Source organism: Leopardus geoffroyi, chromosome E2, assembly GCF_018350155.1.
Source record: "Leopardus geoffroyi isolate Oge1 chromosome E2, O.geoffroyi_Oge1_pat1.0, whole genome shotgun sequence".
NCBI lineage: Eukaryota > Metazoa > Chordata > Mammalia > Carnivora > Felidae > Leopardus > Leopardus geoffroyi.
The window spans coordinates 34,353,146-34,374,441 of NC_059335.1; the positions used below are offsets into that span (position 1 = coordinate 34,353,146).

A 21,296-nucleotide genomic window follows, 5' to 3' on the forward strand; every position below is an offset into this window, starting at 1 on the left:
CCAGCCTGTTATTCGCGTTGATGACTTGATCTCTGAACTGCACACTTTCAAGGCAGGGGACAGGATGGCAGTCTCGCCTTCAGCAAGGTGACCTTGATGTGCCTAAAGCTGGGATAACTGACTGGCTTAGTGTTAAAAGGACACCATTCTGAGAATGGGGGGGGGGGGGGATCTATTAAATCTGTCAGGACAGCTGGCATGAAGGGGAACTGTCCCTGGCAAAGAAAGCAAGCAGGAGGGTACTCAGGTGGCCTCAGGTCAGAGTAGCAGCTGGGGGTGGTAAGTCCAGAACCGGATTTTGAACCTCCCAGTACAACTGCAGCTTCCTGGGCTGTATAAGCATCTAGAACCACGATTACCCAACATCTTTTCCAAATAGGTTCTTCCAGCTTTATTTTTGTAAAAAACAAAAAAAACCCAAAGAGAACCAAGTCACCAAGCACGGGACAACTTACCAGGCAAGGTCTTGAGTCCCTCCCTCCTCCATGTCCCATGTGCCTAATCAACAGCGTCCGGGAAGCAGGTGGCACCGTTAGCTTTTCCCAGAGGGGATATTACAAACAAGGGCTTGGGTACCGGACGGAAACCTGGCCAGGTTTTTAATCACTGAGAAGTTGCTTAAGACCGATTGCTTTAAATAACTGGTATGTTTGAAATGCAGGAAAAGGACGACCATGCTGTCAGAAATCCTAACCCTCTTTCCACAGATGACTCCCTAGAAGCCACCTGTTGGCTTGAGGGAGGGAGGGTCAGGTCAGAATTGCGTTGAAGGAATGAGGCCGGTTTCAGAGAGCTCGCTCTGTAGTCCCAGGGCAAAGACTAAGGTAAATACGCGCGGCTTGTTAGGCTTATTCTACGGTGGGCCAGCGGCTGCAGGTCTGGAGTCCTCGTTAGTGTATTTAGTGTTGGTGAGAAGACTGGGCTCCAGCCTTGGACACTGGAGTCTCTAAAGACAAAGCGGAGAGCCCCGCGTCCCCCGTCACCTTCCACTAAATACGGGGGACGGGCAGGTGGTGTCAGCTATGGGCCTCTCTCCAGCCCAGGCGCTTGCCGACTTGGGCCAAACCAGAGGAAGGATCCCGATTCCGTAGGAGCGCTGGGTGAGCCCGGGTCTGAGGAGCAGAGCGGAGCAGGCGTAGTCCCTTCCAGGCCGACTCCACAAAGGGCTCAGGCCTCGGGCTTGCAGGCCACCCCGCGCTGTGACCCAGCTGTGACCCAGCTGCAGCCTTCGGCCCCAAGGTGAGCCATGGCACAGCTGGCCTAGGCGTAGCCACCAGCCATCTGACTGGTGGCTGCGTTGCTGCCCACGCCCCGCCAGGCCTGGAAGCTGAAGAAAGCGCTCACTCCGTAGGCAATCATCACTAAACATGCAAAGAACTGAAAGGAAGAAGACACCAAAGCTGAGTTGGTGTGCGCTGTGGCACTGGGGGGTAGGGTGACAGGGATCCGAGTGCCAGACCGCCTCAGACCCACAGACAGCAAAACCTTGAGCAACGCCCCTCCATTAACCAGAACAAGTTGCTCTGGCACCCGCACCAACTCCAACTTAGCCATGCTCTCCTATAGCAAGTGTCTGTGGGGGTGCCGATGGGTGCCAGGTTCTGGGGCTGCCGACATTACATGCTCACGGGGGAATCTATTAAGAACCACGCAGGCAAGGTATGTCAGACTGTGATGAGGGCGACTGGATGATGTGCTAAGAGTGACCGAGGGGTAGGAGCTAGTTCACACACACATCAGGGATTTCGTTTTAAAAAGACAACATTGTGATTCCAGGGAATCTTCTGGAATCAGTTCATAGGTGCCCTATGCTAGCACCGGTGGCCATTTTCAGAAGCTCCGTGTCTCTACCACGGATTTCAAAACCATCTTCCTGGTCTAGCTCCTGCCCTACCCTGGACTTCCCCTAGGTGTGCTCACCTCTCTGAGCCTCAGTTTCCTTGTCTGTCCACAGGGACTACCAGTCCCTGTCCTCCTCACTGTGGGAGTCAAAGGGTCCTGTGAGGAAAGGTCTGTGTGGGGCCCCTTGGAGTCAGGCAGGACAGGTGTGGCGGGGGTCACTGGTATTTCACTGGCTACCTCACGGGGAGCCCGAGTTTGGCCTTTCTGAGAGACCCTGTAAATCCCCCCCAAATGGTTTAAGCCAAAAGGTTTTGCAAATGCCCCTTTCAAGAAGGGCCGACAGTTTTTAACAGGTCCTCCCAGGGGGCACATGACTGTCAATCAGTATGGAACACCCGCGTTAACAACAAAGTTCAACAGTTAACCCAGAACTTCATTTACTACCACAAAGTACTTCCCAAGCATTCTGGTTCCTCAAGGTTTTACTGTTAATTATGGAAGACTGAAAGCTCAGCTTCCCTGAACCCCTGAGATGATAACTCTAGCGGTGGCAGATGCTGGCCTCAGTCCAGAGAGTGGTGGGAGTCCTGGGGCATAGACTTGGTCTGGCCCGTCTCCCCTGTAACTAACTGCCAAGGGCGCCCCGGGGAACCATACTCACAGAGGCAGCCGCACGCTGGTTATACGGCCGGGTGCCCTTCAGGGACGTCAGCTCGACGGCGGCAGAGCAGGTGATGAAGGCCGTGATGTAGAGAACGGTGGCGCCCACGTTAAATATCATTAACTGGGGGGCGGGGGGAGGGGAGAACAGGCTTAAGACAGCAGACTCTTCCAGGAAGCGTGGAACCTCTTGGTTCCCAACAGCACCTGCCTTTAGTATCCAGGACTGGGGCTGGGGCTCAAGGAAGGGGAGGGAGACCTGGGTCTTTGCCACTAGAAGGGAAGTCCACATGGGGTCAGGCCGGTGGCCATCTGAGCTGGGAACGTAAACACACCTAAGGCTCAGCGGGGAGGGGACACGATGGGGAGGCCCGAAGTGATCTGGTCAGGAGCAGCGGCGGTCCCAAGAGGCAAAACCCATTGCCAATGGCAGGAGATTGAACCAAGGCCTGCTAAAGAGCACCAGCTAAAGAACTCCAGGGCCACGCTCTTCCATGTTGGCTCAGTGCAAGCTCAGCCCTCCCTCTTGGCACTGCAGGCCTTGGTCCTGAGGCTGGGCCTGGGAGCACCTCACATCCCTCTCTACCCCGGTGGGAGGAATCTATGTCTGCCTTTTGGCCACATCTTCGGCTCAAGGCCCCCATGTCAAATGCCAGGGTCGGGACCCCGCAGGGTTCTGGACCAGACTGACAGGACCCTCAGCTGACATTCAGGCTGAGTCCCATTTCCCCAGTGCTTGGCCCCTGGAGCCAGTAAACAGTCTTAGCAGACACTGCAAACTGGGGGCCCTCAGGCATGTCTGGTTCAACCTATAGATTTTTTTTTTTTTTTTAACTACCAACATTCTAAGAGCACCTGGGTGGCTCAGCCGGTTAAGTGTCCGACTCTTGATTTCGTTCAGGTCATGATCTCACACATGGGGCTCTGTGTTGACAGATCAGAGCCTACTTGGTATTCTCTCTCTCTCTCTCTCTCTCTCTCTCTCTCTCTGCTCCCCCCACCCCCTCGCTTGCTGGCTCATTTGCTCGCTCACTCTCAAAATAATAAACGTTTAGAAAAAATAAAGGTTATTTTCAATAAATAAAAATCACCAACATTCTAAAATTAGATTTCATATGAAAACCTGAAGATTTCATATAAAACTTTCTATCCTAAAATATCAAGAGTTGGCACCAGGGGGCCTGCACTCCCGCTAACAGTAGGAACTAGGAGAGGTGGCTCCCTATGGACAGGTGGATGGATGCGGGGTCTCCGGAACCCCTCCTGATCTACTTCACTCACTCATCTTGCCCGGGCCCTGTAGGGTGCTGGTGGCCCCCGTCCCAGACAGTGACCATCTGGCGATCCCAATCCAATCTTCTCTGGATGCAGTCAAGCCTTCCCTGCCCTATCTGCTAATGGGCCCAGGAAAGGAGCCTCCTTCCATCAACAGCTGGGGCTAGATCCCCAATCAGGGACACTGAGGTCTCGCCATCTCGGGAGATCTCTTTCTTCAAGGCTCCTGGGACACAGAGCAAGGGCTGGATCCCAGCCAGGAAGTCCGGCCACCCCTCCTCATCCCAGGATCTTCCCTCCAAGCCCAGCGCCCGCCACGAACACTGCCTGGCTCCTGCCAGTGATGTCAAGATCTAACAAACCCGGTCTGTCTTGAGGATGACTCACGTTTCCTCGGTTTAAAAAGTCATTGAATTCCAAACAATGCCGCCTAGTCCCAGCCTCGCTTGTCTTACAATCATGTGCCTCTCTTGCCTGGCCGCAGAGCTGAAAGCCTCAGACCCCAGCTGCAGGGGTTTTCCGGGTCAGAGAAAAAAGCCCAGCAGCTCTCTGTGTGTCTGGCCGGGGTCCTTCCTATGGACGCTCTCAGCTCTGTGTCCCGAGGAGACTGGCCCGGACGAACCTGGGACACCACCCTCTCCCAGGCTGTGAGGGCCTCGTCCCGGGTAATTCCGGACAGCTCAGCCCAGCCTCCAGACACAGGGCTGCCAGAGTCCGACAGACCCTTGGCAACACGGGAATCCCCACTGCCCCCCAAAAAGGAAAAATACTTTCAAGATCCCAAATGGCCTCTGGGCTCTCCATTCAAGAGCTCCTCACTTCTACTCCCTCCCACGGAGAAAGCCAAACCTGTGTCCTCCCTGGTTTGTGGCCATCAATCTTCCCTCCCCCACTCGGCCCTGCAGGCTGGCTGAGGGCCAGCCCCCACGAGCCACTCCTCACGTAGGGAAGGTCCTACCGTCACAGCGCCTCCCCGAGGCAGAGGGGTCAGCCTGGAAGCACCCCCGCCCCCCTCCCCTCTCCCCCGGCTCCCACCCAGACTCACCACCAGCGGCCAGGGCACCATGTACAACTTCATGTGCAGCTGAAACAGGTAGAGGATGAAGAAGACAATTGTCACCAGCCAGAGGAAGACAGCAACGAACATGACCCAGCCGTAGGCTGGGTACAGGTGGTACGGGGTATCGGCAATCAGGGCCCACACCAGCAGCCCCAGCACCTGGAGGGACGAGACAGGGCCAAAGTCCCCCAGAACCCCCACCGCTCTGGCTGGAGGCCACAGGGCTCCCTCTGCAGGACACATTTCTCATTTAGTCAAGAAAAATATTTATCTGGCTCCTACTATATACCACCATGTACCAAATCCTCAGGTGAAATGTTACATACCGTGGGACACCTTCCCTGCTCCTCCAGTCTGGGTTCTAGAACGTTCTTTTGTGCTCGCATGGCCCCCCTAGGCACCTACCACCCAGGACTGGGATACTGTTTCCTTCCCAGCCTTTGAGTTCCCTGGGGGCAGGCCAATGACTGTCTCACCCATAGCTGCACCCTGGCAGCCAGTACCTGGGCTCAGTAAAAGCTGCTGAAAGGTGAAGTCGCCATCCTTGAGGGATGGACACAGTCCAACTTCCAGAGGTGGGAAAACCCACAGCCTGTGCTGTCCTCCCACCCAGGGCCTCAGGGTGACTTCCACGTGACACCCTACCAAGCCCTTCTCACCTTCTCTGACTCTCCTAACTGCCTCTCTATACAGGTGCTACCATCCCCAGTTTCTCAGGGAGAAACTGAGTCTCACACCATGCCCACATGGCAGGGTGGGCTCCAATATCCCTGCAGTGTGTGAAGCAGCTAACGGCATGGACCTTGCAGCCCTCTACCTGGTTTTAAACCCTGCTCCCTTCCCAGCTGTGTGACCTTGGGCAAGTTCACGACCTCTCTGTGCTTTGGTCACCCAATCTGTAAAATGAGTATAGTGACCATACCTACCTCACAGGGCTATATCAAGGACCCGTAAGTTCACGTATATAAATGGGTACAACAGATGTTTGCTTTTATTATTCCCCGCTGGATACACTGCCCTCTGGGCCACGGGGAATTCTGCGCAGACAGGCTGATACCGGCTTGGGGAACTTGGTAGCGTGGGACTGAGCAACGGGCTTGCTCTGAGGCATGGCCCACGAAGCTCAGGAGAGCCCACAAGCAACACCTCACATGTAGCCATCCCCGCCTCCTCCATACCTCTCCTACCCTCTTCCTTGCTGCCCAAGACCCCTAGGCTGAGGCGTCCTCCCTTGTCCCCAAGGGCATTCTTTGGAATCTCTGGAGCTAGGCATGACTCAGGTCTGGCTGCTGAGGCAGGGAGGGTCTACCATGGGGCTTTGGAGAAAGGCTCCTTTGCTGATGAAGATGCACAGAGAGGGCTGCCCTCTTCTTCCTCGGGTGGCATCCAGGCACGTGGCAGCAGGCCTCGCAGTGACCTTGCCACAGCCTGAGAATGAGCAGACCGTCGGCTGGATCCCAGAGAAGCGCCTCAGAAGCAAGATCCACCTCTAGCCGCTGGTCTCAGAGACAAAAGGTGCCCGCCTCCCGCCCCCCAGGCCAAAAGCTCCTCTGCCGGCCAGTGCTGGGCACCTGCTAGGCACCCCCACCGAAGCACCCCTGCCAAGGACCAAAAGGGAGGTTTCAGTACCCATCCCCCTACACTTGGGGGGCAGGGCAGGAACGGCCTTAGGTGAGTGGGCCCGGAGTCCGGCAACCCCTAGAGCGACCTGAGACCTTCCCTTCGCGTCCTCCTGCCGCTCCGGCACAAGAGGCTGGGGAAGGGTGTGGTTGATTGGCGTCCCTCCCACAGCACCGCTGGAAAGTGGGAGGTGGAGCCCCAGGCCTGGGAGCCGACAGCTGGGGGTCAATCCTGCCCATGCTGTGGGACACCGGGCGAGCTCCTTTCCCTCTCTGTGCGGCTCCCGGGGCAACTCCAGTCCATCCACCAGAATGCAGGCCCCGTGAGGAATCCAGTTTTGGTCACTGCTGCATCTCCGGTGCTCAACAGTGCCTGGCACATATACCTGCTCAATACCTATGTGCTCGGAGCTAACAGGCCTCAGTTTCCTTATCCATGAAGTAGGAGTCAGACACCTGCCCTGCACAGGTGCTGTGTACTAAAAGAGGAAGCAGGTGTGAGTCAGTGGATGTGCTGCGGGCCTTGCCCCCCCTCCACCCGGGGAGAGATCTCAGCCCAGGGCGGGAGGCGGGAAAGGCATCCACTCCTCCTCTCCAGAGCCCTGCGCCTGTTCCCCGTCACCCAGTGGGGTGGGTCCGCAGGGACACCACTCATACTGCACCACGCCAGCCTCAGCTGCCCCATCGGAGATGGGCAGGCCCACTTTGCAGGTGAGGAAGTTGGGACAGGTGGCAGGGCTTTGCCCACAGGCACACAAACTGGGCACAGAGCCGTTCCCAGTGAGGCCCGTGAGCCAGGTTGTCTCAGCCCATCGCTCCCACCTTCTACCACCCATCCTCAGCATACCCTGCTCAAAACAGACACGTCAGGGGGGCAGAGACCCCCCCCCCCCCCCCCAGAGCTGGGTGAGCTCCCTGCTCCAAAGGAGAACCAGCCCTCCTAAAGAAGCAGGACCCTCCCAGGTGAGAACTCGGCACATCAGGGACAAAGAATGATCTTAAAGTAGGGTCCTTACAGGCCTCCATGCCATTGTGCTGCAGGTTCCAACTACCTAAAAGGAAGTTGAAAACGCAGTGCAATGAAAATCAAGAAAAGAGCAATTCGGGGGCGCTTGGGTGGCTCAGTCGGTTAAGCGTCCAACCTCAGCTCAGGTCATGATCTCACGGTCTGTGAGTTCAAGCGATGCACTGGGCTCTCTGTCACCGCAGAGCCTGCTTTGGATCCTGTCTCCCTCTCTCTCTCCCTCTCAAAAGTAAGGAAATACTAAGAAGGAAGGAAGGAAGGAAGGAAGGAAGGAAGGAAGGAAGGAAGGAAGGAAGGGAGGGACGGATGGACGGACAGACCGACCAATTTGGTCTACCCTAATGTACACCTATGAATTATCAGTATTATTACTCCTAGATTTGGTTGCAATAACCACTTAATGCTCTCCAGCTCGGTGCCGCGCAGGTCTCTGGAAAGCACATCCCCTTTTATTTCACCGTTTCCCTGTAACCCCCTCACCAGTTGGTAGTATTTATTTTCCCCATTTTCCAAACAGAAGCTCAGAGGGAAATGAGCCTGTGGCCACCCATGATCACCCGTGGGTAAAGGGCAGGGCAGAAGTTGCACCCAGATCTGTCCTTCTCTGGAACCCAGGCTGCTGATGGTTACTTAGTGTTGTGTGAAAAATGAGGACACCTGAGCTGTCTCCTGGCTCTGCCCTGCCCTCCAGCCCTGGTTTCCAGACCAGCAAGCACAGCCTCGGAGAGATGAGCTGCTAGATAAGCAGCAGGAATTTCTGGTGTCCCTCCTGGCTGCGCCCCGCTGGCCCCGTGCCCTGGGAGCCGCCGCCTCGGTTTCTGCCTCAGACAAGGAAAAGTCCACTTCTCCATCTGAACCAGACAGACTGGTTTTTCCCATCCGCTTTCCCCCAAGAATCCCAACGGGGCACCCCAGGCCAGGGCCTCAGGGAGACCCCACTCAGGACAGGGCAGCCCCACATCTGCCAACCCCTCTGCCAGCCTGAGCAGCCCTCCTGCTGTGGACCCACACTTTAGCGGGAAGAAGGGGTCGGAGGGCTTGTCCTATGGTCCACTCTAGGAGAGTAACACCACTTTTCAGAAGGAGGGGGACAGTGGTAGGTAGCTGAGGGCAGAGAGCAGGAAGCCGCCTGTCTCCAGGGCCTTACCCGGGCCCCTCTGTCCGCGACAGTCACCTTGCAGCTCTGATGCCCTGAGCACAGGCCTCGGCACGTGCGTCTCGCTGAGATCATTCATTCAACCAATATCGAAGTGGCCTTTACCTCTGGGTCCCTGTCTCTTGCCTACACATTCATCATCTGCCCCCGTGTTTCTCTGTGAGAAACAGACACACAAACACAGAACCAAACCTTATCCCCTCGCTCCTTTAATGCATCCCTTGCAACATCTCCTTCGGGCAAGCACTATAGATAAAGAGAACTGTCTGGAAATCTTGAAGGTGCAGGCCTTTTTTTTTTTTTATCCCCCTGAGAAAAAATCTAAAGACTTCAGATCCGAGATTTTTCTCTTTAAATGAGGACTGTCAAAAAGGACACATTCACGCATTCCCCAGGACCTTTGCACCTACAAAAGAATTTCTAAACAATTGAAGAACAGCGATATTTTTGTTAAAATCACCTGCAAAGAGGAGAGATTCATCACAAATGCCAGACAGAAAGGCATTCCTTGATTAGGATGGGCCCTGATCCAGTGACTGGTGTCCTTATAAAACGAAGGAAAACGGACAGAGATACGCAGAAGTAGAAAGCCATGTGAAGATGGAGACAGAGACCAGAGTGATATGTCCCCAAGCCAAGGAACACGACTGCTGGCAACCACCAGAAACTAGGAGACAGGCAGGGAACAGGTTCTCCTTCAGAGCCTCCAGAAGGAACCCACTATGCCATCACATTGATTTTGGACATCTAGCCTCCAGAACTGTGATACAAAAAATTTGTTTGAAGCCACCCAGTTTATTGGTATTTTCTTATGACAGCCCTAGGAAACCAGTATGTCTTTCTGAGCAACTTTTGACTGCAGATGAATGTCATGATCTGATCTGTGTGACACTGGCATCAGTTTTGACGGAAGGCTGGCCTATTAATTCACTGGGTTCGAGCTCTATCCCTGCCAACTTCCTAGCTGCGTGACCTAGGGCAAGTTGCTGAACCTCTCTGTGCCGCAGTGTCCTCACCTTCAAAAGGTGCCTACCTCATAGGGTAGTTCTGAGATTAAATAAATATCTGTAAGGTACTCAGATCAATACCCAACATGGGCTTACCACTCAATACATGTTCTACTGTAATTATCAGTCTGAGAGGTTGGAATATGGGTTTTCCAATCCATTCTCTGCCTGGGTTCCTGAGGTAGTAACAATGTGTGCAGTTCCTTGGGGGTGGAGGGGGGGGGGGTGGGGAGGCGGGGAGGCCTCCCTCAGATAAAGAATGTATCTAACCTTAAGCACCAGGCACCGTGTATTAAGTGATAAGCGTGTGCCCCACCCGTCTTTCAGATAAGGCAGCTGGGCTTATCTGGAGAGGAGGCCCCAGAACGTCAGGCGGCCCAGCTCAGCTCTAGAAAACCTCCTGGAAATATACTCTCTGTTCCTCACAGGTTGAAGGGCCCTGGGCAGAACCCTTCAGCCCTTAGACCTCGGTCTTCCCCTTAGTACAACAGGAACAGGGAAGGTCTGCTTATGTTCCCCAAGGCTCCCTTCAGTCTGGGCCTGGCACTCCTCAATGCACACCCCCTCCCCCGCAGGGGAACCCAAAGCCCTCCCCCGCCCCCCCCCCCCCCCGCCCCTGTACAGGAGGGACTCCAGCAGCCCAGCCCTAAGCTAAGTCCTCTCCCACCCAGGGACAGTCACCCCGACTCTCCTAACCCTCTCCACTTCCTGGGCCAGGTCAGACCCTTGTGGATTTGCTGTGTAGCCTTGGGAGAGTCACCTAACCTTTCTGGTCTATTTCCTCATTTGACACGTGAGACAGCTGGGCAGGCACACCTATCCTGATCACCTCGCAGGCGTGTCATTGCAGGTAAAGGAAAAAGTTAACAGCTGTAGGAGTCCGGAGTGACTTCGGGGGCTGTCAGACTGTCCCATCCCCCAGAGTGAGGGAGCCACGAGGAGGGACAGCACCTCAGAGCCTGGAGTCTGACACTGGGGACTCAAACTCAGCCAAGGCAGGCAGAAATGGCCAAGGTGGGTCAGGTGGGGACTGCGGAGCTGAGAGCAGCCTGCTGGCACCTGGGGGAATGCAGCCCAGGGTTCCAGGACTTCCAATTTTCCAAGAGACACTAAACATCTGAATTTCTATGTGAAATTTTCAGCTTCTTAAACGTTGACAATGAACCCAAAGGTTTTGGAGACGATATGAGGATGGGGCCCACCCAAGAGCCCCCAGGACTCCCTTCTCCCCACTGCACCATCCAGGAAACTGAGGTCCAGGGGCGACATGAGCCCTTCTGGGGTTCCCCCTCACAGGGACACATCTGGGCAGCTGAGGACACTCAGAACTTGGCCTGGCCAGGCCCAGTCTCCACCCCCGCCCTGGCCCTTCTCCCTACAGTGAAAGGGACTTTATGGGGACAAAAAGCCACCCATTGTGTCACAGGAGACAAAGGCGCAGGGGACAGAGGCTCCGGGTGCCTGAACTGGCCACAACAACCCCACGCACCACCCCCTCCCGGTGCAGAGGAGGCGGGCTTGGGGGTTAGGCTCCACGGAATTCCCGCTCTGTATACTCTGAGCGCTTGCTGTATACACTGTATACCTGAGCACTCAGGGGGCCCTGGGGCCACCTCCCGGCTCCACCAGGCCTGGCACCGTGTTTACCTCCTCTCAGCCTCCCTATCACTGGAAAGCAGGCACGGGAGAGCCATTCGGTCATTGAACAACGTCTCCTGAAGGCCGGCTGTGCGCCAGGCTCCCTTACGGACCCTGGGAAAGAAACACAGAGCCTGCCACCAGAATCTGCGCACGAAGCACGTGGCTCCCACCCCGGGCTGTGGCAGGGAGCACGGGGACGGGAATACTGGCCCAGGGTCTGGCTCACCCAGAGGCAAGGCTTTCCAAATGCAGCTTTTGTCACATTACTTGTTATTCTTCAGTCTTGAGTCTCGGAACTGAAAATTTTAAATCCCAGAGGTGGAAGAGATTTCTGCACACCCACCCCAGCGGCCCAGCTGCCCCTAGAGCCCCCTACCTCCAGTGCCCACTCTGCTTGCACTCTGCGTGTCAAGGAGCCCGCTGCTACCCTGTTACTTTGTGGTCTCCCTCAGAGTTTTAGAAAAATTTCCCAATGGACTGCCTCCTGCTTATCCCCGGGCCAGTTCCCATTCTCCACTCTGGGGCCAGACAGCCCATTTCACAGATGAAGAAACCAAGCCCTTAGAAGATCTGGACCTGGCCCAAGGTCTTACACAGTAAGGGGTGGGGCCTGGACAGTTCTGTGGCCCAGCAGCTGGAGACGCCCAGAGGAGGACGGGTCTCCATATTATGGGGTGGGGTGGGGGGGGAGACCAGGGCAGAGAAGGGGCAGGGCAGACCTTGAACCCTGGGGCAGAAGGGATGACAGAAGCTTATGTAGTTAGCACCCTGGGGGGCCTGGCACCACAAACAGGTCCCAGGCCCGCCAGTGACCCTCCAGAGAGAGCTGGCTGTCGGGAGCATATGGAACTCCATTAAACCCATGCAGCCTGGCCCCACCTGATGGGGAACAGGGTGGTACAGAGAGCCTGAACTGAAGGTCATCCATACTCCCTGGCCCTCCTTCCTCAGACACTGGCTCTGGTCCTGACTCTAGACCTGTTGTGGGTGACAACCCACAAGCCCTGCCCCATCTTAACTTCAAGGAGGGACAGGTGACCCCATCTGGCCAGCCTCATATAGGGTGGCAGATCATCTGATGTGTGACTCCCTCACCCCCAAATGAAAGCTAGAATGACCTAGAACAGGCCCAGGTCTATCGCCTAGCAGCTTGAATGCTGAGCCCTACATGACCTTCGGCCCTTGCCTTCGTGCCCTAATCTCCCTATGAGACCCTGGGGTGCCACCCTGGCCTCTCCCCCTTGGGCAAACAGGACAGGCGAACCCAGACCAACAGCAAAGGGCTTGTTAGTATTGAGGGCTGAGCTCACTGGGCTACCAAGAAAAATAGTTCCACCCCTCCCTGCCCACCATACAGGTTCCTGGTGGCCATGGGGACCAGGGCAGCACCCCAGTGGCTCCCCTAGACTTTCTATGAGCAGGAGATCAGGGCCCGGTCCTCACTGAATCCCGCCACACAAACAACTCACCAGCTCTCAAGGGCTGACCAACACCTGACCCTGCCACACAGAAACAGCAACCATCCACCAGAGTGGATGGCTTTGCAGGCTCCTTCCATTTATACCTGGTTAAGGAGACCACCCCAGGTCACCCAGCCAGTAACCCGGAATTCAGGGCAACTGCTTGCTGCTGTGTGTTCATGGGAAAGTGTCTTCCCCAATCTGGGCCTGAGGGGCCCTTCAAGTGACACCTTTGTAGTTTTTGCCATACCCACAAACTACCTGTACTGCTTTTGTACTCTGTATTTTCATTGAAAGGTTTTTCAATACGTTATTTCATTTATTTTTTAAATACATAATCTGATTTTTAAAATCCTAATCTGTAGGACATGGGAGGCAGTAAAAGGGTGTTTTTGACCTGTCTCCCTCCTCCCCTGAGACTCCATTTCTTCCCCAGGAGCAACAGAGAGTGGTTTCTTATGCATCTCTCCAGAGATCATGTGCACGAGCACGCACACACTCTTTGGACAGGTGCCTGGCTACAGTCTCCCTATTTCTCCCATACAAACGACAGTATTTTCTTAAAATGTTTTTATCTTTGAGAGAGACAGAGACAGAGCACAAGTGGGGGAGGAATAAAGAGAGATGGGGAGACGCAGAATCCAGAGCAGGCTCCAGGCTCTGAGGTGTCAGCACAGAGCCCGAGGCGGGGCTCGAACTCATGGACCGCAAGGTCATGACCTGAGCCGAAGTCGGCCGCTCAACCGACTGAGCCACCCAGGAGCCCCACAAAATAAACAAACATTTATAAAAAAATAGATATAGAAGTCTGTGTGGCATTAAAAAAAAAAAACAAAAAAAAACAAAAAACACCATGACCAAAATCAAAAACAAAACTAGGAAAAAGATGTTTGCAAGTCATCTGAAGCTCCTAGCAATTGAAAGACAGACTTACAACTTTATAGAACAGAGGAAGAATACAAACAGACAACGATATATAAACAACTCTAAAACATGCTTTTAGGGGCGCCTGGGTGGCTCGGTCAGTTGAGCGTCCAGCGTCAGCTCAGGTCATGATCTCACAGTTCGTGAGTTCGAGCCCCGCGTCGGCTCGGAGCCTGCTTCCAATTCTGTGTCTCCCTCTCTCTCTCCGCCCCTCCCCCGCTCACACTGTCTCTGTCTCTCTCTCACAAATAAACAAACATTAAAAAAAAATTAAAAAGCAAACCATGTTTTTTTAAAGGTCAACCTCACTCATAAGAGAAATGCAAACGCTACTTACTGCCCGTGCTACCCTGACCTATCAGACGGGAGCAGGTGCTAATTCACCAGGCTGGTGACCCCTACGGAGGGCGTGTGGCACTCTCTCTCAAAATCACACACACATACCCTGAGCCAGCAGTCCTACTTCTGGAAATGTACTGTACAGACGCGCTCAGGGGCTCGCGTGAGATCGTTCCTTGCGACAGTGTGTGCAGCAGCAAGAGTGGAAACGCCACGTGTCTGTCCACAAAGGAACGGGGCCGCTCAAGTCACACAATGGAACGCTGCAAAGCCCGAAGACCAATGTGACCGTGCTCCACACGTGGAGACAAAAAGACTGCCAAGACACATTTTTGAGTGGAAAAGGCGAAGTGCGGAAGGATGTGGAGAGACCGGATCCCTTGGGTAATGTGGGGAGAGGTGTGCCACATGTGCGTTTCTCTCCTTAAAGAAAAAGTCTGAGAAACAAAGGCAGCTGGGAAACAAGAGTGGGGGGTGGACAGGGCAACTCGAAACCAGGAAGGGACAGAGATTTGTCACCGCGTTCTTGCCCAGGCTATTTTACTCTGAACTGCAGTAAATATATTACCTATTAAAGAAATGAAGAACATAAAGGATCAGAAAAAGAAACACAGCGCAGTGTGTGCTGACATAGAACATCCCCAAGGGTGTTGCCAGGCGGGGTGGGCACACACACCCAGTGTTCCCATCTGTGGTTTTTTTTTTTTTTTCTTTTTTCAACGTTTATTTATTTTTGGGACAGAGAGAGACAGAGCATGAACGGGGGAGGGGCAGAGAGAGAGGGAGACACAGAATCGGAAACAGGCTCCAGGCTCTGAGCCATCAGCCCAGAGCCCGACGCGGGGCTCGAACTCACGGACCGCGAGATCGAGACCTGAGCTGAAGTCGGCCGCTTAACCGACTGCGCCACCCAGGCGCCCCGCCCCATCTGTGGTTTTTAAGTGAGGACACGGTTATGTGTAGAAGGCTTCGACTCAGCGGGGACTATGCCTTCACACAGGTGGCTGCCTCGGGGGACGCGTCCGGGATGAGAGAGACGAGGTTTTCATTAATTACCCGTTGCGTTGTTTGAATGTTTTGCCATATGTCTGTATAATTTTCTCAATACAACAGTTTTGAAAGACATACTATTTGTTAGAGAAAGTGTGAGCAGGGGAGGGGGGGCAGAAGGTGAGAGAGAATCTTAAGCAGGTTCCACACTCAGTGCACAGCCGGATGCGGGGCTTGATCCCAAGACCCTGGCATCACGAATGAGCTGAAATCAACAGTCCGACGCTTAACCGACTGGGCCACCCCTTAAACGGGCCCCTCAACAGAGAAACAGTGACACTAGGGCAGACCCTGAAACAGTTAACAGGGAGGGACACAGCTCGGTATGACAGAAAGGATCTCAGGTGCCTGGCGTGGAAGAAAAGCAAAGTGCTGAACAAAGGATACAGAATAAAAGCATCCATGTTTTTTTACAATGTACAGGAAAAAGAACCATAAACACCCAACAGTGGTCCCCTTGAGGAGAGGGGCAGGTGATCCAAGAATAACTTTGGCCTTCTGTGTTATAAGTTTTGACATTTTAAGGAGAGTGTGCTCACATATTTATTGTGAATACTCAACTCCCTCCTGGCAGGACCAAATGGGCGTGTGGGTGGAGCTAACAATACAAAGCGCGGGTTTCCTCTGGACACAGGAGGCAGAAGATGAACTCGCAGGGCCTGGAACGCTGCACCAAGGAGGCTAAACCCCCCAAGTCTCAGTGCTCAGGAAAGAGGAAAGCCCTGGGAGGCCCCGGCACTGCGATTCCAATGTGGCTGACCTCTGCACGCACTTCTGAGACCCCAACCACCTCACCCGGGCAGCCTCCTCCCCTCCTCCTGGAGGAGAGAGGTGACTTGCAGGTAACTTGCCCTGCCCCCCACCTGGAGAGGAACGAAGTGCCTGAGGGGGGGCTGGGGACAGAGCCAAGATCACCTTAAGGAAGAACTTTCTAACACTCCCAAATACACAAGGATGGAGCAGGCAGCCTTGAGAGGAACTGAGCTCCCTGTCCCTGGAAGCATGCAAGCTCGAGGGACCTCTGGAAGCAAGCAGAAGAACCCTAGGATTCTATGGCTCTGTGAATCCTAACTGCCCTTCATTCCAAAACACGCTGCACCAAGCCCTTTACAGCATCATCTTCCATATTCCTCACTATCGCACCATCACTCTTTTACCCACAAGGACACGAAGGCTCGCTCCCCCCAGTACTCTGCAAGACCCATGGATCACAGTGACCTAGTGACAGGTGAAGCTTCTGAGAGCTGTTCGTTCACCTGCAAAAGGGAAGGACAGAAGGTACCCAATACTGACAGCCCTATTGCCACAGTCTATTTATCTGGGCTTCTGCACCTGAGGCCTCAGGGATGCCTTCTGACTGCTGGGCTTTTACACAACCTGTTCTGAGGTTCATCTGTTCGGAACCTCCTTCTTACTACTCCCTTCCTTGTAACTAAACCCTTCAGGGCCCACTTCTGTCAGGAAGCCTTCCCTAGTGGCCCTGGCCCCTGACGAGTCTCCCTTCCTGAAGTTCCTTTCCTTCTGCTCCAAAGCACCCTAGAAACCTCCACCCCCCCCCACCAAAACAAACAAACAAACAAACAAACAAAAAACGAAAAAACCAAACAGAAAACAGGAGGCTAGAGCCAAGCTTTGGATTCCCAGATCTGAGTGCAAATTCTGACTGTGACACTCTACCAGGTGTGACCTTATACAAGTTCCTCACCAGTAAACCCAGGTAGGATCATCTGTTCCCCCAGGGCCACAAGTACCAGTTGACCACGCCTTGCACAACTTTCCTGCCACATCCTAGCCACACAAAGATTTGCAGCATCAAAGCCTCCAGTTCTTTCTGGAAGTCTTTATGACCAAGAGTTATCTCTAGATCAAACTCGCCTGCTTGCTTTTTAGATGCTACCTTCATAAATGCATCATGTTTCCCCCTTTGCCTAGGCCGCTAGGAAACTCAACAAAGAATCAACAGCCTTCAGGGCATGACCTTGTGGTTCCTGAGTTTGAGCCCTGTGTAGGATTCAGCGGCTTCCCACTCTCTCCTCTCTCTGCTCCTCCCCCACTCGCCCGTTCTCTCTCAAAATAAACTTAAAAAAAAAATTTTTTAAAGAATCAACAACCTTAAACTTGCTATAGATTCCTAGTACAGTGATCTCTTTTTAGCTCTCTTTAAATCAGCCCTTCCTCCTCCAACACACACACACACACACACACACCAACTTTAAGAAATATATTACTTTAGAGGTGCCTGGGTGGCTCAGTTGGTTGGGCGAGCTACTCCTGATTTTGGCTCAGGTCATGACCTCATGGTTTGTGAATTCAAGCCCTGTATCGGGCTTCTCACTGACAGTGTAGAGTCTGCTTGGGATTCTCTCATTCTCTCCCTCTCTCTAAATAAACAAACAAGCTTTTAAAAAAAAAAAAGCAATATATTACTTTAACTTTTCTGCTGTACATGGCTTAATATCACATTCCATTTAAATTCTTTCTGGACCCAGATGTGGGGGTGATAAATCAGTGAACACTGAGGTTCTTCAGGACACATTTAATACCAAAAAGCACATCTCCTTCCCAAGGAGCTGGGGCCTTTCTGCCCACCCCTCCTCCCTCCTCCCACCATTTCTAGAAAACGTCACCAAATCCTTTGGGAAATAAAGGAGAATTAGCTTTCATCTCCCATTTACTGTCTCCTCCATGCAGCCTTCCCTGATCCGTGCACAAAACGTTCATCCTCTGGGCACCTCCCTCACAGACTAAGAGCTCCTGGAGAGCAGGCAGGTGTCAGGGATGACCTCCATCACTCCCTCAAAAGCACCACACCTGTGACCTGTGGGAGCACAGCTGACCGTGGTAGTTAAGAACATGAGCCAGAAAAGTCTGACCACCCAGGGCTTAGATCCCAGCTCTCTCACTCTGTGAGATCTTGGACAAATAACTAACCTCTGAGCCTCAGCTTACCCACCTGTAAAATGGGGAGAATAAGAGGACAGAATGCCCTTGCCAAAGAACCTGGAGCATGGTTCGCACCTGACTGGTGGGAGCTTTCATGGCTTCCCAGCAGATGGCGGTGCCTGTTGGGTGGAACCAGGAAGCCGTCCATTGAAACTGTCTTTTGTGGCCAAAGAAACAGCTCAGGAAACAGCTTCTCCCACAAGTAGATTGGTTAAGGCACTAAAAGGTGCAGATCTTCAGAATTCTGATGAGAGACCCTCATCCCCCCACGTCCAGGGGCAAAGGCACTTCAGGGAGGGCAAAGGAAGGCCACCCCACTCACACCCAGTCCCTAGGAGTCCGGAGACCTAAGTGCCAAGCTTCCCCACAGGCCTCGTGGCAAGTCCTACAGTCTACGTAGACCTCAGTGTTGGTATCTGTGCAAGGGGCCCAGATGCTCAGGGCGGGGCTGCTGGGCCCACAGGGACCCCCAAATCAGAAACAGCCTCCTGCAGAGGAATCGACCGGGGATCTGGCAGGGACAGCAGGGCCCTCTTATTTGCTCAACCCCAGCTCTCAGTGTTCAAATGCAAAAGATGCCAGACTACCAGGATCACGGCCTAGGGTTCCACCCTACCATCCTGTGCAGAGCCCAGTAGAGATCTCCCCGTTGTTGCAAACCCCGCTGAGGCTGCCAGCTGAACAGGGTTCCCATCTCCCGCGGTGGTACTCAAGGCCCTCAGCTTCCGACCTCCTCAGAAAAAGGGCTTCAACTCCAACTTCGCCAACCGGATTCCTCCTGCCCCCAACTTCCTCTCCACTCACCCATCCCCAAGCCCTGCTCACACAGCACCCCACACTCTGAACCCCCTTTCCTTCCCTCTGCCACAGAGTTCAGTGGAGTCCCATTCAAAAGCTCCCTCTCCGAATTCATCCCCCCTCTCCTCTGCCCCCAGGGCCAGACGGAGGCTCCCACCCAGGAGGAGCACATCTCCCGAGAGGTGCTTTCCACCAGCAGACTTCAATCAGCCCCCAACCTGACGTCCTACCCACCTTCCAGAATCTCCCAAACAACTGAGAGAAGATTGCAAATGTAGATTTCTGGGCTGCACTTCCTGAGATTCAAATTCCAATTCCACATTTCTTCCGGGGTGGGGATCCAGAATCTACATTTCAAACAAACCCCTCCAAGAGTCTGAGACTGGGATGGAGGAGGGGGCCCCAGGGAGAGATTTGTGAAGTTCTAAAACAGAGCTAGCACTGACCCAGGTGCAGATGGAGGCGGGCAGACACCTGGGGGGGGGGGGGGGGGCGGAAATCTCCGACCACCTAGACTTCCAGCCTGGCAGTCAAGCTAGGACCCAGCAGGAGGGGACGGCGGGAGATGCCCTAAAAGAAAATGGATCCTGGCCCACCTCCAGTTCCACCCCAGTCCTCTGAAAACGGACCCTCCGTTGGTGGGGAAGCTTCCCACAGGGGCAGCCACCCGGCTTCCTGACTGCCACCTGAGGGTACTATGGGCCTGAACTGATGTGTGGAGGAGTGGGGCGTCCCCACCGGTCTGCCTCTCCCGGGGTGTGCACAGGGTCGGGGAGGCATCCGAGCCTTGCCTCTAGCTTCCCACAAATCCCTCCCGCCTGCATCGGGCGGGGTATCTCGGCCCCACGGGACCGGCCAAACCGGCTGGAACCTGGTGGGGCACCCAGTGGAAGCCAGAAAAGCCCGGCTCTCGCGCGGGAGCCCCCAGGGCCGTGTCTAAAAGTACGCGCCGGAACGGATGTGCCCTCTCGATTAGACAAGGAGTGTTCTGGGGAGTGACTACGCGGAGCCACTCGGAGAGGACTTTGCCTCACTCCAGCCGGGTGCCCTGGAGGGCTGGGGGCACGTCCTGGCAAAGGCAGAGACTGAGAAAGAGAGAGTTGTGCGCAGCGATTGTGCGTCTGTGAGCGCTCCTTTGGTTGGCCTCCAGTGACAACCTCAGGGCTCAACGGGCGTGCGAGAGCGGGCCCCCTGAACGCGGGTGCTTGCAGGGTCTGCAACGGGGAGGTCTCGAGGCGAGAGGCCTCCAGGGTGGTCTCGGGGGCGTGCGTCCCGGAGGCGCCCCGGGATAGGCACCGCGCGTCGCGGCCCACGGGAGCCGAAGGTGACAGTGTACTAGGAGCAAACCAGGCAGCCCCCGGAGCCCCGACTCCTCCCGTCCCGGCCGCCCCCGACCCCGCGGGCCCGCGCGCGCTCACCAGCTGCAGCAGCATGAGCGCACCGAGGCTGGAGCGCACGAAGCCCAGGTCCGGGCGCAGCGCGGAGACCGAGGTGCCGGCGCCCTGCGCGGGGCTGCTGGTCCGCGTGCTCACTTTCGACGGGAACTCGGCCATGGCGGCTCCGCTAGCCTCCTGACGTCCCTCCGGCCGCCGCCGCCGCCGCCCCTCCCGCCGCGAGTGCCCGCAGCCGCGCCGCTCTCCCCGGGGGCTCCGGCTCCGGCGCTCCGCGCAGTGCAGGGGCGGGGAGCCGCGAGCCCTCAGGTGCCGCCGAGCTGCGGCCCCGCCCCCGCCGCGGGACCCGCCCCTTTAACGCTTCGCTCCCCGCTGGCCGCCCCCACCCACCCCGAGCTGTTCGAGGCCGCGTCCCACTTTCCAGACGGGGACACCGAGACCGCGGCCGATGAGATGGGTCTCTGCCACAACCAGCCTGGACGGCGGCTCCGTTCTTTAGCGAGGAAAGCCGCCTGCCGGGACTCGCCCTCACCCTCGCCGCAGCCTTGACCGCTGCTCCGCGCCCTCCTAGCCCGTCATTCCAAGCCCAGGGTAAACTCGGCTGGCAGAGCGCAGTGCTACAGACCCTCTCCTGGATGCCTCTAGGGCGCTGGGTGCCCTTCTCTCTGAGCTCTCTCCTTAAGGCGAGGTCCGCCCCTCTGTGCAGCGCCGCCTAAGGAGTCCGGGAGACCTAGCACCCAGGAGGTGAGGGGCTGAGTAAACTGTGGCTGCACCTGACTCCACTGATGTGGTTTTCACTTCCGAACGCGCTAAGCAGTAACTTAGAAGATCGTTGAGCCTCGGTTTCCTCATCTGTAATAGAGGGACTGTTGTGTGAAATAAATGAAGCCCCTGACATACCGTGATGGGGGGAAGCCACTCACAAGGTGGGAGACGATGTTGGAGTTAGGGTTTCATTGTTCCACCTGCACCCCGAAACACACGCGCGCATGCGCATACGTACACACACCCTTCAGGCCTTGGAAGCTTGTACAGATTATTTATTTACCAACCAGTGTTTGCAGAACCCCTACTATATGTCAGGCCCTATCCCAGGCCCTGGGGATA

At 55.1% G+C, this 21,296-nt stretch overlaps 1 protein-coding gene across 1 annotated transcript; it reads right to left on the reverse strand.

Annotated features, from left to right (window-relative positions):
• Positions 1-376: 376 nt before the first annotated feature.
• LOC123579201 (plasmolipin) lies at positions 377-20,555 on the reverse strand. Its single transcript, XM_045442849.1, has 4 exons — positions 20,217-20,555; positions 4,823-4,996; positions 2,504-2,626; positions 377-1,377 (listed from the first exon to the last, which is right to left on the reverse strand). Exons 1-4 carry the CDS (start codon positions 20,349-20,351, stop codon positions 1,261-1,263), a joined length of 549 nt encoding a protein of 182 aa, XP_045298805.1. The 5' UTR covers positions 20,352-20,555; the 3' UTR covers positions 377-1,260.
• Positions 20,556-21,296: the final 741 nt, after the last annotated feature.